The sequence below is a fragment of the Acanthochromis polyacanthus genome, chromosome 21 (assembly GCF_021347895.1).
Source record: "Acanthochromis polyacanthus isolate Apoly-LR-REF ecotype Palm Island chromosome 21, KAUST_Apoly_ChrSc, whole genome shotgun sequence".
Taxonomy (NCBI): Eukaryota; Metazoa; Chordata; class Actinopteri; family Pomacentridae; genus Acanthochromis; species Acanthochromis polyacanthus.
In genome coordinates, this window is record NC_067133.1 from 31,341,283 (window position 1) to 31,358,566 (window position 17,284).

Consider the following 17,284-nt stretch of genomic DNA (forward strand, 5'->3'; position numbering starts at 1 on the left):
TAATAACAATAATCTTTACTAAACACGTGAAGTATCCTACAGATCATTTCTCACAGTCTTCCCTCATGGACGAAACAGATCAATGGATCAGTTATGGATTTTATACATAACTTTAGCTGCAGTTTTCATTTAGTTTTCATCAGTAAATATCACAGCACGGAAAGCTGCAAAGACTAAAGATATGAAGGAAGCTTTCATGGACTCCTGGAAACCACACGAGCTTCAGACACTCCCACCTCCTTCAGCAGCAGATACTTCCTCTACCAGGAGGAGGTCCTTCAGACACTCCCACCTCCTTCACTAACAGACACTTCCTTCTCCAGCTCAGACTCTCTGCTGCGTTCGTGTCGACTGACCAGAGTCCATGAACGCAGCGCTGCTCCTCCTAACTTCAACCTGACCTTACATCAGCACAGGTAAGTCCTGATCTACTGATCAGTGACATCTAATCAATCAGCTGCTGTTAAACTGGTGTTTGTTCTGTCCCGTACAGCTGCAGTAGAACACTCCCAGTCTGAAGGATGTCATTCTCAATAATTTACTCTGTTTCAGGCTGAATAACCAAAGTAATGCTGTCATGTTTTTATGGTTCATTTCACTGTTAGGTTCTAACTTCTGGTCTGCTTTATCAGAACAATGTAAAACTCTGTTTAAAAACAGGAAATCTAAAGTGTTTCCTCCAAACTGGATCAGATTCTGTCGGTAGTTAGAGAGTAATATGAGCTAAAAACATGTTTGCTCAGTGAATGCCACGCCTGATAAAGGAGTTCTTATCTCCAAATCGTTCCTCACTCGGGTCACAACCGTTTGCATGAAGTCTGTCCATGAAGGGAGTCGACCCATGTTGTTCACTCGCTACAGTTTATACTTGATGTCTACCTATCTCTACCTGATTTTTACCTGATGTCTACCTATCTCTGCCTGATTTTTTCCTGATGTCTACCTATCTCTGCCTGATTTTTTCCTGATGTCTACCTATCTCTACCTGATTTTTACCTGATGTCTACCTATCTCTACCTGATTTTTACCTGATGTCTACCTATCTCTGCCTGATTTTTACCTGATGTCTACCTATCTCTACCTGATTTTTACCTGATGTCTACCTATCTCTGCCTGATTTTTTCCTGATGTCTACCTATCTCTACCTGATTTTTACCTGATGTCTACCTATCTCTGCCTGATTTTTACCTGATGTCTACCTATCTCTGCCTGATTTTTTCCTGATGTCTACCTATCTCTACCTGATTTTTACCTGATGTCTACCTATCTCTGCCTGATTTTTACCTGATGTCTACCTATGTCTGCCTGATTTTTACCTGATGTCTACCTATCTCTACCTGATTTTTCCTGATGTCTACCTATCTCTGCCTGATTTTTACCTGATGTTTACCTATCTCTACCTGATTTTTACCTGATGTCTACCAATCTCTGCCTGATTTTTACCTGATGTCTACCTATCTCTACCTGATTTTTACCTGATGTCTACCTATCTCTACCTGATTTTTACCTGGATGTCTACCTATCTCTACCTGATTTTTACCTGATGTCTACCTATCTCTGCCTGATTTTTACCTGATGTCTACCTATCTCTACCTGATTTTTACCTGATGTCTACCTATCTCTACCTGATTTTTACCTGATGTCTACCTATCTCTGCCTGATTTTTACCTGATGTCTACCTATGTCTGCCTGATTTTTACCTGATGTCTACCTATCTCTACCTGATTTTTACCTGATGTCTACCTATCTCTACCTGATTTTTACCTGATGTCTACCTATCTCTGCCTGATTTTTACCTGATGTCTACCTATCTCTACCTGATTTTTACCTGGATGTCTACCTATCTCTACCTGATTTTTACCTGTCTACCAATCTCTGCCTGATTTTTACCTGATGTCTACCTATCTCTGCCTGATTTTTACCTGATGTCTACCTATCTCTACCTGATTTTTACCTGATGTCTACCTATCTCTGCCTGATTTTTACCTGATGTCTACCTATCTCTGCCTGATTTTTACCTGATGTCTACCTATGTCTGCCTGATTTTTACCTGTCTACCTATCTCTACCTGATTTTTTCCTGATGTCTACCTATCTCTACCTGATTTTTACCTGATGTCTACCTATCTCTGCCTGATTTTTACCTGATGTCTACCTATCTCTGCCTGATTTTTACCTGATGTTTACCTATCTCTGCCTGATTTTTACCTGATGTCTACCTATCTCTACCTGATTTTTACCTGATGTCTACCTATCTCTACCTGATTTTTACCTGATGTCTACCTATCTCTACCTGATTTTTACCTGTCTACCTATCTCTGCCTGATTTTTTCCTGATGTCTACCTATCTCTGCCTGATTTTTACCTGTCTACCTATCTCTGCCTGATTTTTACCTGATGTCTACCTATCTCTACCCGATTTTTACCTGTCTACCTATCTCTGCCTGATTTTTGCCTGATGTCTACCTATCTCTGCCTGATTTTTACCTGATGTCTACCTATCTCTGCCTGATTTTTACCTGATGTCTACCTATCTCTACCCGATTTTTACCTGTCTACCTATCTCTGCCTGATTTTTACCTGATGTCTACCTATCTCTACCTGATTTTTACCTGTCTACCTATCTCTGCCTGATTTTTCCTGATGTCTACCTATCTCTACCTGATTTTTACCTGATGTCTACCTATCTCTACCTGATTTTTACCTGTCTACCTATCTCTGCCTGATTTTTCCTGATGTCTACCTATCTCTGCCTGATTTTTACCTGATGTCTACCTATCTCTACCTGATTTTTACCTGATGTCTACCTATCTCTGCCTGATTTTTACCTGATGTCTACCTATCTCTACCTGATTTTTACCTGTCTACCTATCTCTGCCTGATTTTTCCTGATGTCTACCTATCTCTACCTGATTTTTACCTGATGTCTACCTATCTCTGCCTGATTTTTACCTGATGTTTACCTATCTCTACCTGATTTTTACCTGTCTACCTATCTCTGCCTGATTTTTACCTGATGGCTACCTATCTCTACCTGATTTTTACCTGTCTACCTATCTCTGCCTGATTTTTCCTGATGTCTACCTATCTCTACCTGATTTTTACCTGATGTCTACCTATCTCTGCCTGATTTTTACCTGATGTCTACCTATCTCTACCTGATTTTTACCTGATGTCTACCTATCTCTGCCTGATTTTTACCTGATGTCTACCTATCTCTACCTGATTTTTACCTGTCTACCTATCTCTGCCTGATTTTTCCTGATGTCTACCTATCTCTACCTGATTTTTACCTGATGTCTACCTATCTCTGCCTGATTTTTACCTGATGTCTACCTATCTCTACCTGATTTTTACCTGTCTACCTATCTCTGCCTGATTTTTCCTGATGTCTACCTATCTCTACCTGATTTTTACCTGATGTCTACCTATCTCTGCCTGATTTTTACCTGTCTACCTATCTCTGCCTGATTTTTCCTGATGTCTACCTATCTCTACCTGATTTTTACCTGATGTCTACCTATCTCTACCTGATTTTTACCTGATGTCTACCTATGTCTGCCTGCAGCAGCACCTCTTCCTCCAGCAGCCACATTCCAGAAGCTCTGCTCAGACATGTCGCTGTACAGCTTTGGCCTGGAGCCTCTTTCCTGCCACACCTGGAACAAAGACAGAACTCGTACGTGGAACACACTCACCTGACTGACTTCTACACAACATTATCCTACCTGTGGTCTTTCCTCATCATGTAGGTTCAGGTTAGAGATCAAACTTCCAGCTGAAGCGTTTCTCCTGATTGCATTAATGTCGGCTGGAGAGGCACAGGCGATGTGATTATCAGGACAGGAAATGGACTCAGAGAGCATTAAAGCTGCTGCTGTCTGGGTTCAGTGTCTTATCCTGACCTGAAGGACAGCAGCTCTTCTGTAGTCCTATTCAGACTGACGGCTGATGGTTTTTGGTCTTAATGTTCTCCAGCTCCTGCAGCACGTCGCTGTTCTTCATAAGCTAATATCAATAATATATAATAACTAATCTAAGTGGTTCAGTGAGATTTTACAGAACTTCAGCCATCAGTAATGTCCACATGATGTTCACATGAAGCTAATGAAGTTCCACAGACATTTTTCTGACTCCTGTATTTCTTGACAGAGATCGCTGTGAGTCCGAACAACAACGTGGTGAACATCTATGAGAAGAAAGGCAAAGACTGGGTGAAGATTCATGAGCTGACGGAGCACAGCGGACGGATCACAGGTACCTGAACACTGGGACCTTCCTATGAGGAAGAATTAAACATTAGAGGTCTGAAGGCTCTGGTAAAGAGAAAAGCTCATCCTGTAGTTCACTGATCTGACAAACTAGTTCCATCTGTTGTTAGCTTCATTCTAAAACCTTCACAGCATCTGATGGTGTTTAATGAACTCTGACACGTTCAGCTGCTTTCGTTCGGTATTCTCAGAGCTGATCACGTAAAAACTAAAGAGTTTTTTCCCTTTATTTACTCAGAGACGACACGTTTGAGATCAGGTTTAATTCATACAGACTCACAGCTCCACTGACCAGCGGTCAGGACCAGGGCCGTGCAGAGGCATTTGGAGGGCCAGGTGCTCAAAGTTAAAAGGGGGCACATGGAGCACAAGTTTGAAACACCGTACAAAAACATACCTGACGATTCCTACTGAATTGTAGGAACCCATATTCAATTGGAATGCAACCTGAAAGCAGTGGTACAATGGTTAAGACTCTGGACATCTGATCACAAGGTCAGTGGTTCAAACCCTGATGTGGTCACTATCAAGTCCTTCAAATTATTATTATTTTGAAGTTGAATTTAGATCACCATTAGACTGTTTAACTGTGGCTGCTCTTCCTGGAGTCCTTGATTTTAAATTCCATACCTTTTCCAGACATAGACTGTATAGATACGGATTTGCTCCATGGTGCTGATTCATCATCTTTGTAGTGCTCATAATAAAGTAAAACAAAAGATACAGAAATCATGTATTTAAATGTATTTGTGCTTTTATTCAGTTTGACTATCCACTTTGCACATGACAACAAAGTTATAAAAGCTATGTATCTTATATTTATGCATATTATATTTAATTTGTTTATATATATGAATGTTATAAACAAGTACTGATTTTTTTAAATAAGAGGTTCAGAAAAACACAATTCAAACTATCCTAATTAATTATTATTGTTATTGTATTTATACTGCAATAGTCCAAAATTATGTGAAAATGCATGTACATAGTTTTAGTGAAATAACATAGCCTCCGCCTCATTGCCTCTAGAAACAGGAAACACACTGCAGCTCACTGACAGTAAAAAAAATACCACTCTCTGATGCACTTTGACAAAAGAAACATCTAGAAACAGAAAGAAGCCTGGCATACTTTATCCTCCCAGCATGCTGTGGTTAACTAGTAGATATAGCTTTAAGGTGCCTGGTCTACGAGGAACACTGAGGAACTCCACATTCCTGACACTGAACAGGAACCCACACATAAAGAACCCAAACATAAAGAACCCAAACATAAAGAACCCACACATAAAGAACCCAAACATAAAGAACCCACACATAAAGAACCCACACATAAAGAACCCACACATAAAGAACCCACACATAAAGAACCCAAACATAAAGAACCCACACATAAAGAACCCACACATAAAGAACCCAAACATAAAGAACCCAAACATAAAGAACCCACACATAAAGAACCCAAACATAAAGAACCCACACATAAAGAACCCAAACATAAAGAACCCAATCATAAAGAACCCACACATAAAGAACCCAAACATGAAGAACCCACACAAGAAGAACCCAAACATGAAGAACCCAAACATGAAGAACCCACACATGAAGAACTCACACATGAAGAACCCACACATGAAGAACCCAAACATGAAGAACCCAAACATGAAGAACCCAAACATGAAGAACCCACACATGAAGAACCCAAACATGAAGAACCCACACATGAAGAACCCAAACATGAAGAACCCACACATGAAGAACCCAAACATAAAGAACCCACACATAAAGAACCCACACATAAAGAACCCAAACATAAAGAACCCACACATAAAGAACCCAAACATAAAGAACCCAAACATAAAGAACCCACACATAAAGAACCCACACATAAAGAACCCAAACATAAAGAACCCAAACATAAAGAACCCACACATAAAGAACCCACACATAAAGAACCCAAACATAAAGAACCCACACATAAAGAACCCACACATAAAGAACCCAAACATAAAGAACCCACACATAAAGAACCCACACATAAAGAACCCACACATGAAGAACCCACACATGAAGAACCCAAACATGAAGAACCCAAACATGAAGAACCCACACATGAAGAACCCACACATGAAGAACCCAAACATGAAGAACCCAAACATGAAGAACCCACACATAAAGAACCCACACATAAAGAACCCAAACATAAAGAACCCACACATAAAGAACCCAAACATAAAGAACCCACACATAAAGAACCCAAACATAAAGAACCCAAACATAAAGAACCCACACATAAAGAACCCAAACATAAAGAACCCACACATGAAGAACCCAAACATGAAGAACCCACACATGAAGAACCCACACATGAAGAACCCACACATGAAGAACCCACACATAAAGAACCCACACATAAAGAACCCAAACATAAAGAACCCACACATAAAGAACCCAAACATAAAGAACCCACACATAAAGAACCCAAACATAAAGAACCCAAACATAAAGAACCCACACATAAAGAACCCACACATAAAGAACCCACACATGAAGAACCCAAACATGAAGAACCCAAACATGAAGAACCCACACATGAAGAACCCACACATGAAGAACCGAAACATGAAGAACCGAAACATGAAGAACCCACACATAAAGAACCCACACATAAAGAACCCAAACATAAAGAACCCAAACATAAAGAACCCACACATAAAGAACCCAAACATAAAGAACCCACACATAAAGAACCCAAACATAAAGAACCCAAACATAAAGAACCCACACATAAAGAACCCAAACATAAAGAACCCACACATGAAGAACCCAAACATGAAGAACCCACACATGAAGAACCCACACATGAAGAACCCACACATGAAAGAACCCAACATAAAGAACCCAAACATAAAGAACCCAAACATAAAGAACCCACACATAAAGAACCCAAACATAAAGAACCCACACATAAAGAACCCACACATAAAGAACCCAAACATAAAGAACCCAAACATAAAGAACCCACACATAAAGAACCCAAACATAAAGAACCCACACATAAAGAACCCACACATAAAGAACCCATACATAAAGAACCCAAACATAAAGAACCCACACATGAAGAACCCAAACATAAAGAACCCACACATAAAGAACCCACACATAAAGAACCCACACATGAAGAACCCAAACATGAAGAACCCACACATGAAGAACCCACACATGAAGAACCCAAACATGAAGAACCCAAACATGAAGAACCCACACATAAAGAACCCACACATAAAGAACCCACACATAAAGAACCCAAACATAAAGAACCCACACATAAAGAACCCAAACATAAAGAACCCACACATAAAGAACCCAAACATAAAGAACCCAAACATAAAGAACCCACACATAAAGAACCCAAACATAAAGAACCCACACATGAAGAACCCAAACATGAAGAACCCACACATGAAGAACCCACACATGAAGAACCCACACATAAAGAACCCACACATAAAGAACCCAAACATAAAGAACCCACACATAAAGAACCCAAACATAAAGAACCCACACATAAAGAACCCAAACATAAAGAACCCAAACATAAAGAACCCACACATAAAGAACCCAAACATAAAGAACCCACACATAAAGAACCCAAACATAAAGAACCCAAACATAAAGAACCCAAACATAAAGAACCCACACATAAAGAACCCACACATAAAGAACCCACACATAAAGAACCCACACATGAAGAACCCAAACATGAAGAACCCACACATGAAGAACCCACACATGAAGAACCCAAACATGAAGAACCCAAACATGAAGAACCCACACATGAAGAACCCACACATGAAGAACCCAAACATAAAGAACCCAAACATAAAGAACCCACACATAAAGAACCCAAACATAAAGAACCCACACATAAAGAACCCAAACATAAAGAACCCACACAAGAAGAACCCACACATAAAGAACCCAAACATGAAGAACCCACACATGAAGAACCCAAACATGAAGAACCCACACATGAAGAACCCACACATGAAGAACCCACACATGAAGAACCCACACATAAAGAACCCACACATAAAGAACCCAAACATAAAGAACCCACACATAAAGAACCCAAACATAAAGAACCCACACATAAAGAACCCACACATAAAGAACCCACACATAAAGAACCCAAACATAAAGAACCCACACATAAAGAACCCACACATAAAGAACCCAAACATAAAGAACCCACACATAAAGAACCCACACATAAAGAACCCACACATAAAGAACCCAAACATAAAGAACCCACACATAAAGAACCCAAACATAAAGAACCCAAACATAAAGAACCCACACATAAAGAACCCAAACATAAAGAACCCACACATGAAGAACCCAAACATGAAGAACCCACACATGAAGAACCCACACATGAAGAACCCACACATAAAGAACCCACACATAAAGAACCCAAACATAAAGAACCCACACATAAAGAACCCAAACATAAAGAACCCACACATAAAGAACCCACACATAAAGAACCCACACATAAAGAACCCAAACATAAAGAACCCAAACATAAAGAACCCACACATAAAGAACCCACACATAAAGAACCCAAACATAAAGAACCCACACATAAAGAACCCACACATAAAGAACCCAAACATAAAGAACCCAAACATAAAGAACCCAAACATAAAGAACCCACACATAAAGAAACCACACATAAAGAACCCAAACATAAAGAACCCACACATAAAGAACCCAAACATAAAGAACCCAAACATAAAGAACCCACACATAAAGAACCCAAACATAAAGAACCCAAACATGAAGAACCCACACATGAAGAACCCAAACATGAAGAACCCAAACATAAAGAACCCAAACATGAAGAACCCACACATGAAGAACCCAAACATGAAGAACCCAAACATGAAGAACCCAAACATAAAGAACCCACACATAAAGAACCCACACATAAAGAACCTCCTTCAGTTGGACCAGAATCACCATCTGGAGAAATGTGACTTTAAACGGAGTCTTTGTGAATCACAGAAGAACTGGAGCACTGAGACGATCAAACCAAACTCAGTTTTTCAGTGTTTTTATCAGTTCTTCTTATAAAGTTTAATGAATAAAAACAGTTTTAGTGCTTTAAACAGGAAAATCAGTCCTGACCGGTTTATAAAATGGTATTTAGGAAAAGAAGCTTTCCAGAAGTTCTCATGAAGCTCCTCTTCATGTCCACAGGCATCGACTGGGCTCCAGAGTCCAACCGGATCGTGACCTGTGCTTCCGACCGGAACGCCTACGTCTGGACCATGAAGGACGGCCTGTGGAAACCCACCCTGGTTCTGGTCCGGATCAACCGAGCTGCCACCTGCGTGAAGTGGTCTCCTCTGGAGAACAAGTTCGCTCTGGGCAGCGGAGCTCGCCTCATCTCGGTCTGCTACTTTGAGAAGGAGAACGACTGGTGAGCATCAACTGGGAGCTGTTTTGTGGTCAGAAGACCTGTTGGTGTTGGTTCTGAAGGCCACAGGTCTTCAGAGTCATCAAATTATCCTGAGGATGGAGAAGGACCAACAAATTACAAACATCAGAGTCCAGAACATATCTATGAAATATCTATATATTGATAAAACCTAAAGGTTACACTGGCTTTTATTCCCAGACTGTGATGCTTTCTGCTCTATCTTCTGCCTCCAGGTGGCTCAGTAAGCACATCAAGAAGCCGATTCGTTCCACCATCCTGAGTCTGGACTGGCATCCCAACAACATCCTGCTGGCTGCTGGATCTGCAGACCTTCACTGCAGGTCAGTTTCATTCAGACCATCCAGAACCTCAGCACCAGTCCTACCAGGTACAACCTTCATGATGGAGCTTCAGGGATGTCATAGATGTTTTGACCAGGATCTGATGATAAAGAAACAGAACCAGGATTTATTCTGTTTCTGAGTCTGTCGTAGTAAAACGTTGTTTTCACTCCTTTCATATGAAACCATCAGAGAAGAAGGTAGATCCTGATGTTGGCTGGAGGAGGTCTTCAAACTGAGCTTCTCTCTTTCACTGAATGATGTTTCTTCACAACCATCACTGGTTCACTTTGACTCAGTCACACAGAAACCTTCTGAATGAATCTGGTTCTCTAGAAAACACTCACCGCTCTGACGGAGTCTAACAGAACATACAGAGAACATCTGCTCCAGGAATCTACTGGTTTAATCTTTCACTGTGAGTTAGTGAGCTTCAGTTTTACATCTTTAACAGGAAAGAACAGGTTTTAGTTTAAATTATTAGTGACAACACTGAAATATTCATTAATATTAATAAACACTGAAGCAGCTGCCCTGATGTTTGTGTTCATGATTATCATCAACATTAGAAGAACACCTAATGGATGAGAACCTCTCAGACTGATCATGTAGTGGTGCTTTCTGTGAGGGCTTCATCAGCAGTGAGAGGCAGGACTCAGCAGACATAGAGACAGACAACGTGCACAGCCACCGTCACGCCTGCAAACATGCATATTGCAGAAGAAAGCACAACAACTGCATAGAAACATTAAACCAGCTGCAGATTTCAGTCAGACAGAGCTCTAACCACCTCCAACGTCTCTCAGGGTCTTCTCGGCCTACATCAAGGACATCGAGGACAAGCCGGGACCAACTGCCTGGGGGGCCAAGATGCCGTTTGGGGAGGTTCTCCTGGAGCATAAGGACTGTGGAGGGTGGGTCCACAGCGTGTCCTTCTCCCCCAGCGGAGACCAGCTGGCCTGCGTGACCCACAGCAGCAGCATGATCGTAGTCGATGCCGCTCAGGGCAAAGAGTGAGTTCAGGTCGACCTCCAGGTAAAAACCCGGTGTTCAACTCTGAGGACCAACATCTGCATGTTCATGTTCTTCTCTACAGAGTGACCCAGCTGACCACCGAACATCTGCCCATGCTGAGTGTCCTTCACGTCAGCCCCACCGAGCTGGTTGCCGCGGTAACCATTATTATTATAATTATTATCATTATTATTCTGTCCAAACCTGAACACTCCAACAATCTGTTGGAAAGACAACAGCTGTATGCGTATGTAGGTTCACCTGGACAGGTAACAGCCTATCACAGGGCTGCACATAGAGACAAACAATCACACCTACAGATAATTTATAATCACTGATTAACCTCAGCATGTTTCTGGACTGTGGGAGGAACCTGGAGAACCTGGAGAACCAGCAGAAGAACATGGAGACTCCATGCAGAAAAACCAAAACCAGAACCAGAACCCGTTCTTGAGCTAGCATCAAATAAAGGGAACATTCAGAGTACCAGATGTGTATTAATGACTCTCTGTCTGTCAGGGCCATGACTCCTGCCCCTACCAGTTCATCTATAAAGGTCCTGGAACTCTGGAGTTTGTCAAGAAACTGGACATCCCCAAGCAGACGTCCAAAGGCAGCATGTCTGCCATGCAACACTTCCGTAACCTGGACAAGAGGGCCACGGAGGACGATTCCAACGAGCTGGACACCCTCCACCAGAACAGCATCACGTAAGGAACGACTTTCACCTTCAGCAACACATTTCAAATGTTCTGGAAAATGTTCTCCATGTCACCCTACGTGTCTTACTGCCCTGATTTCCTGGTAGCTAACTAAGACCTAACGACTCTCTAAAGATGTACAGAGTTAGCTCAGGTATCCAGTGAATATTCCTGGATATCTTCTGGTTGCACCACCATGCGGCCTTCAAGGTTAGAACGATACTTCAGATCAAAAAAAAGAAGAGAGATCCGAGGGACTCCGAGCACTCTATGATTACCTCTTTAATCTTTAATCATAGAGTGCTCAGAGTGGATCTCTCTTCTTCTTTTTGCTATTTAAATGGATTTTTCCACTAGATCCTGAAGAGCACCCAGCATACCTTCTTCTATCCACTGATGCACTCATCTTTTCCTTGTTTTTGATACTTCAGATCTTCTGGCAGTTTGAATATTTTGCTGTGTGTCTGCAGAAGTTACACACTTCATGTCTTTAAATGTGACAGCGCAGCATCAACAAACTGGTTTCCTGTATCTAAACACTGTGGTCCTGGAGACAGGTTTCAGTCTCGCTGCCGTCTCCAGCCGCCTGGTGTTCTTCTTTCAGGACTGGTGTTCAGTTTGTCCTGAAGTTCTTCAGTTTGTGTATTTGTGTCCTGCAGGCAGCTGTGTGTTGTTTCAGGAGAGAAAACCAAGGTGGAGAAGTTCAGCAGCATTGGTCTGGATGGAGCGATGGTCATCTGGGAGTTTAAGGTGTCAGATTTTATCTGAAGTAAAGATGAGATCCTCTGTTTTGTCTGCACTTATAGAACCCAGCTGAGATTTAAACATGAACCTTTAATGTTCACTGAAGGTCAAAATCTACTTTTTATTCCTCTGATGGAAACTTCAGTGAAGAAACTTAACTGGATGCAAGAACATCTACGACATGGAATTTAAAATTACTTAGTTTTTAGATATTTTTCTTAGTTTTTCTCAGTGCTTTGGTACATTTCTCCAATCATCCTCGACATTTGCAGAACAGGAAGTGCATTTCTCAAAACAATTCGTACAAACAGTAAACCACCATGGATTACCTGTAAAATCCAGTCTCTGCTCTAAATCCTTAGCTCATCTCTCAAAAGTAAATACCTGTGTCAGTGAACATGTCAGGTCCATCAGAATGACCAGTCCTGGTGTCACTGTGTGGATCAGACAGTCAGACTGCTGAGTCATGTTGTCATTAAAACAGTGTTCTCTGGAGGGATGTTCTGATTAAACCATGGATAAAGTTCTGATGACAGTTATTGTAAATTGTAAGTTCCACCTTAGTGTATGTGAGAGATTGATTCTAAGAGACTGGACCAGATTCACATTTACTCTTTTACTGTTAGTGCTGTAATTTGTTGACAGACCATGTTATTGTGATTCAGAAAGGAAAACAGCGCTGCATAGCACAAAGAAAAAACACAAAAACCAAAGTAGAAATGAGGACATAGGACAATCTCCTCAGGGAAAACTGTACATGCAGTTCTGTAGGAATTACAGTTCAGTCTTCCTACACCTCCTGATGTTCCATCTGTTGGACACAAACTCTCATCCACATCATAAATATCTTCTAGAGTCTTTGAGTGATTTCAGAAAACCCGAAACCTTCACACATTTTCCTTTGTTGGAGAAAGTCCAGATTGACCTGGGAGCAGTTTACCAATTCAGGACAGATTTAGGACAAAGTCTGATGGAAATGTACAGAAACATCCTGACATATTCTGACAGCCTGTTCAACCATTCTGCAGGTAAAGACTGATGTGATGAAGTAATGCTAAATGTTGGGGGGGGGGCTATTCAACAGAGACCCGTTAGAAAACATTTAGATCAGCAGGACAGAAGCAGCTGATAATGGAGGAAACAGCAGAGAATTGAACAGAATCATTTCATGGATGAACCAAAACATTTACAACTGGTTCAGAGAAATGAGAAACTGTTTTAGATGTGGACCAGCGACACGATGATGTGAAGATTGAAGAAGTAGTTTAGAGAATTTCAGTTCTGATCTGAGAAATGAACCAAAGTGACTGAGAAAAACTGTAATGGACATTATGATCACAGTTAGTATAATGTGGTATTTTTTATTTTAGGTAAATGACTTTAACATATTTATAGAACAATAAGCTCATTGACGAGTCATTTAGATGAAATGAATGAATTAGCTGGAACTTCCAGTGTAGAGATGATGGATAGAAATCAGTCAACAATATTCAATTCAACTCAACTTTATTTATATAGTGTCAATTACAGTCAAATCGTCTCAAGACGCTTTACAGAACCCGTATGCCTGACCCCCAGAGCAGTCCAAAGGAGACAGTGGCAGGAAAACACCCTTTTAACAGGGAAGAAACCTCAAGCAGAACCCGGCTCTATATAGGGGGACCCATCTGCCTGCTGGCCGGGGGGTTGAGAGGGACAGAGGAGGGCAAGGGGGAGGGATGGGAGGAGAGGGAGGGGTGGGAAAGCAAGGAAAACACAACACACATTTGGATACATGTATGACAGGATATGTGACACAGACAAAGTATAAGCTAACATTGAAAACTGACTCATAGTTTACTCTGATGATGTACGGCTCTGACATTAAACATACTCCATATATAGCTAGCAGTAAAATTCAAACAGTATGTAAGTTAGCATAACAGTATAGTGAAGGCGATACAGAGTTGACTGGTGGAAAAGGGGAGCTGGAAGCAGAGGACTGGAGGAAGGTCAGCAGCAGCATCCCACAGTGGACATGATGGAGACTGGACCAGCTGGTGGAACATCAACCACAGATCTGAAGCATCCAGCTCTGGGACCAGGGACACAGAGAAATAGCACAGGGGGAAACAGAGTGAATGTACTGCAATAACGGTATACATATTAAATGTAAAGGTAGATAGAGAAGGGCTCAGTGCGTCAAGAAAAGTCCCCCAGCAGCCTATAGGCCTATAGCAGCATGACTAGAGGCAGAACGAAGGGACGTCCAAGAAGGAGTCAGCTGTGCAATGAAGACACAAGCCGAACCTCTGTGGGTCACCCAGTCAGCCCCAACTACAAGATTTGTCATAAAGGAACGTTTTAAGCCTGGTCTTAAAAATAGAGAGGGTGTCTGCCTCCCGAACCCAAACTGGGAGCAGGTTCCACAGGAGAGGAGCTGATAACTGAAGGCTCTGCCTCCCATTCTACTTTTAGAAATTCTAGGAACAACAAGTAAGCCTGCAGCTTGAGAGCCAAGAGTTCTACTAGGATAATAAGGTACTATCAGATCTTTAAGATATGATGGAGATTGGTTATTAAGAGCTTTATATGTCAGAAGAAGGATTTTAAATTCTATTCTGGATTTAACAGGAAGCCAGTGAAGAGAAGCAAGTATAGGGGAAATATGATCTCTTTTGCTAACTCCTGTCAGTACTCTCGCAGCAGCGTTTTGGATCAACTGTAGATGTTTGAGAGAGCTATTTGGACAACCCGATAATAAGGAATTGCAATAGTCAAGCCTGGAAGTAACAAAAGCATGAACTAGTTTTTCTGCATCACTCTGAGACAGAATGTTCCTGATTTTTACAATATGCGCAGGTGAAAAAAGGAAGTCCTACAGACTTGCTTTATGTGTGAGTTAAAGGACATGTCCTGGTCAAAAATAACTCCAAGATTCCTCACAGTAGTACTGGAGGCCAATGTGATGCCATCCAGAGTAACTATTTGCTTTGAAAGCGAGTTTCTAAGATGTTTGGGGCCAAATACAATGACTTCAGTTTTGTCTGAATTTAGCAGTAGGAAGTTAAAAGTCATCCAGGTTTTAATGTCCTTAAGACAATCTTGCAGTCTAGCTAACTGATCAGTTTCATCTGGCTTCATAGATAAATACAGTTGTGTGTCATCTGCATAACAATGGAAGTTAATACAATGCTTCCTAATAATGTTGCCTAAAGGAAGCATGTATAATGTGAAAAGTATCGGTCCTAAGACAGAACCCTGAGGAACTCCATGATTAACTTTAGTATGCTCAGAAGAGTTATTGTTGACATGCACAAACTGGAACCTATCTGATAAGTAGGATTTAAACCAGTCCAGTGCTGTCCCTTTAATGCCAATTGAATGTTCTAGACGCTGTAATAAAATGTTGTGGTCGATTGTGTCAAACGCTGCACTAAGATCTAACAAAACAAGTATAGAGACTAGTCCATTATCTGATGCTATGAGAAGGTCATTAGTAACTTTCACCAGAGCTGTTTCTGTGCTATGATGCACTCTGAAGCCTGACTGAAACATTTCAAATTATTCCTTTGTAAGTGTTCACATAATTGATTTGCAACTGTTCTTTCCAGAATTTTAGAGAGAAATGGTAGGTTGGATATCGGTCTATAGTTAGCTAACACATCTGGATCTAAAGTGGCTTTTTAAGCAAAGGTTTGATGACAGCAACCTTAAAAGCCTGTGGTACATAGCCTGTTACTAGAGAGAGATTAATCAGATCTAACATTGAAGAATTAATTAAAGGTAAAATCTCCTTGAAGAGTCTAGTTGGGATAGGATCTAAAAGACATGTTGATGGTTTGGATGTAGAAACTGTTGAAATTAGTTCAGAGAGACATATAGGAGTGAAGAATTCTAAAGATTCATCAGGTCTAACAGCCAATTCAAAAGCATCTGTGACATTTGTAGGAAGGGCCAGATTAATTTTATCTCTAATCAGAACTATTTTATGTGTAAAGAAGCTCATGAACTATATAAATATGACATAAATAAATCAATAAACTATAAATGTGCTAAAATAAATCAGTAAACTGTATAAATATGAAATAAAATAAATCAGTAACTATATAAATATGACAAAAATAAATCTGTAAACTGTATAAATATGACAAATTAATAAACTGTATAAATATGACATAAATAAATTAATAAACTGTATAAATATGACATAAATAAATCAGTAAAATATATACATATGACAAATAAATAAACTATATAAATATGACAAATCAGTAAACTGTATAAATATGACATAAGTAAATAAAGTGTTCTGGTGTGTGGAGCATTAATGAACTCTTCCTCTCTGGTTTTGCAGCACTGAGTTCTTCTCAGATCTTCCAGACCTCCAACACCTTCAGTAGCTGGACTTAACATCTGTCAAGAAAAAACTGATGTTTTAAATCAATAAAGATCTGAACAGCTGATGACCGGTTTCTTCATTTCTATGTTGTGTTTTCATGACTTAATTCTCACTGTTTGATAGAACATCTGAACAGAGACTTTAGATCCGTTAATCCTGCAGCAGAACCAAGAGTCTAAAGAAACATCTCCATCCTCCAGAAGAACATGAAGTCCTGCAGCAGATGATCTGAGGAACACAGTTCTGACCTCAGCAGCAACTTTAGTGACAGAAGAACTTTAGAAGGTACTCCATAAAGTTTCATGGTGCTCAGTGTTCTCACTGTGGTGATCAATCTTCTTTATGG

General features: G+C 40.6%; 1 protein-coding gene across 2 annotated transcripts; it reads left to right on the forward strand.

The window, feature by feature from the left end:
* Positions 1 to 279: 279 nt before the first annotated feature.
* On the forward strand, positions 280 to 17,002 carry zgc:86896 (uncharacterized protein LOC415190 homolog). 2 transcript variants are annotated; one of them, XM_022210082.2, is made up of 10 exons: positions 280 to 416; positions 3,568 to 3,678; positions 4,152 to 4,256; positions 9,535 to 9,757; positions 9,991 to 10,098; positions 10,905 to 11,111; positions 11,195 to 11,270; positions 11,632 to 11,822; positions 12,473 to 12,563; positions 16,894 to 17,002. In XM_022210082.2, exons 2-10 carry the CDS (start codon positions 3,615 to 3,617, stop codon positions 16,897 to 16,899), a joined length of 1,071 nt encoding a protein of 356 aa, XP_022065774.1. In that variant the 5' UTR covers positions 280 to 416; positions 3,568 to 3,614; the 3' UTR covers positions 16,900 to 17,002. The 2 variants fall into 2 exon arrangements, with proteins under 2 accessions (XP_022065774.1, XP_022065775.1); XM_022210083.2 differs by having other exon boundaries at positions 293 to 416; positions 3,571 to 3,678.
* Positions 17,003 to 17,284: the final 282 nt, after the last annotated feature.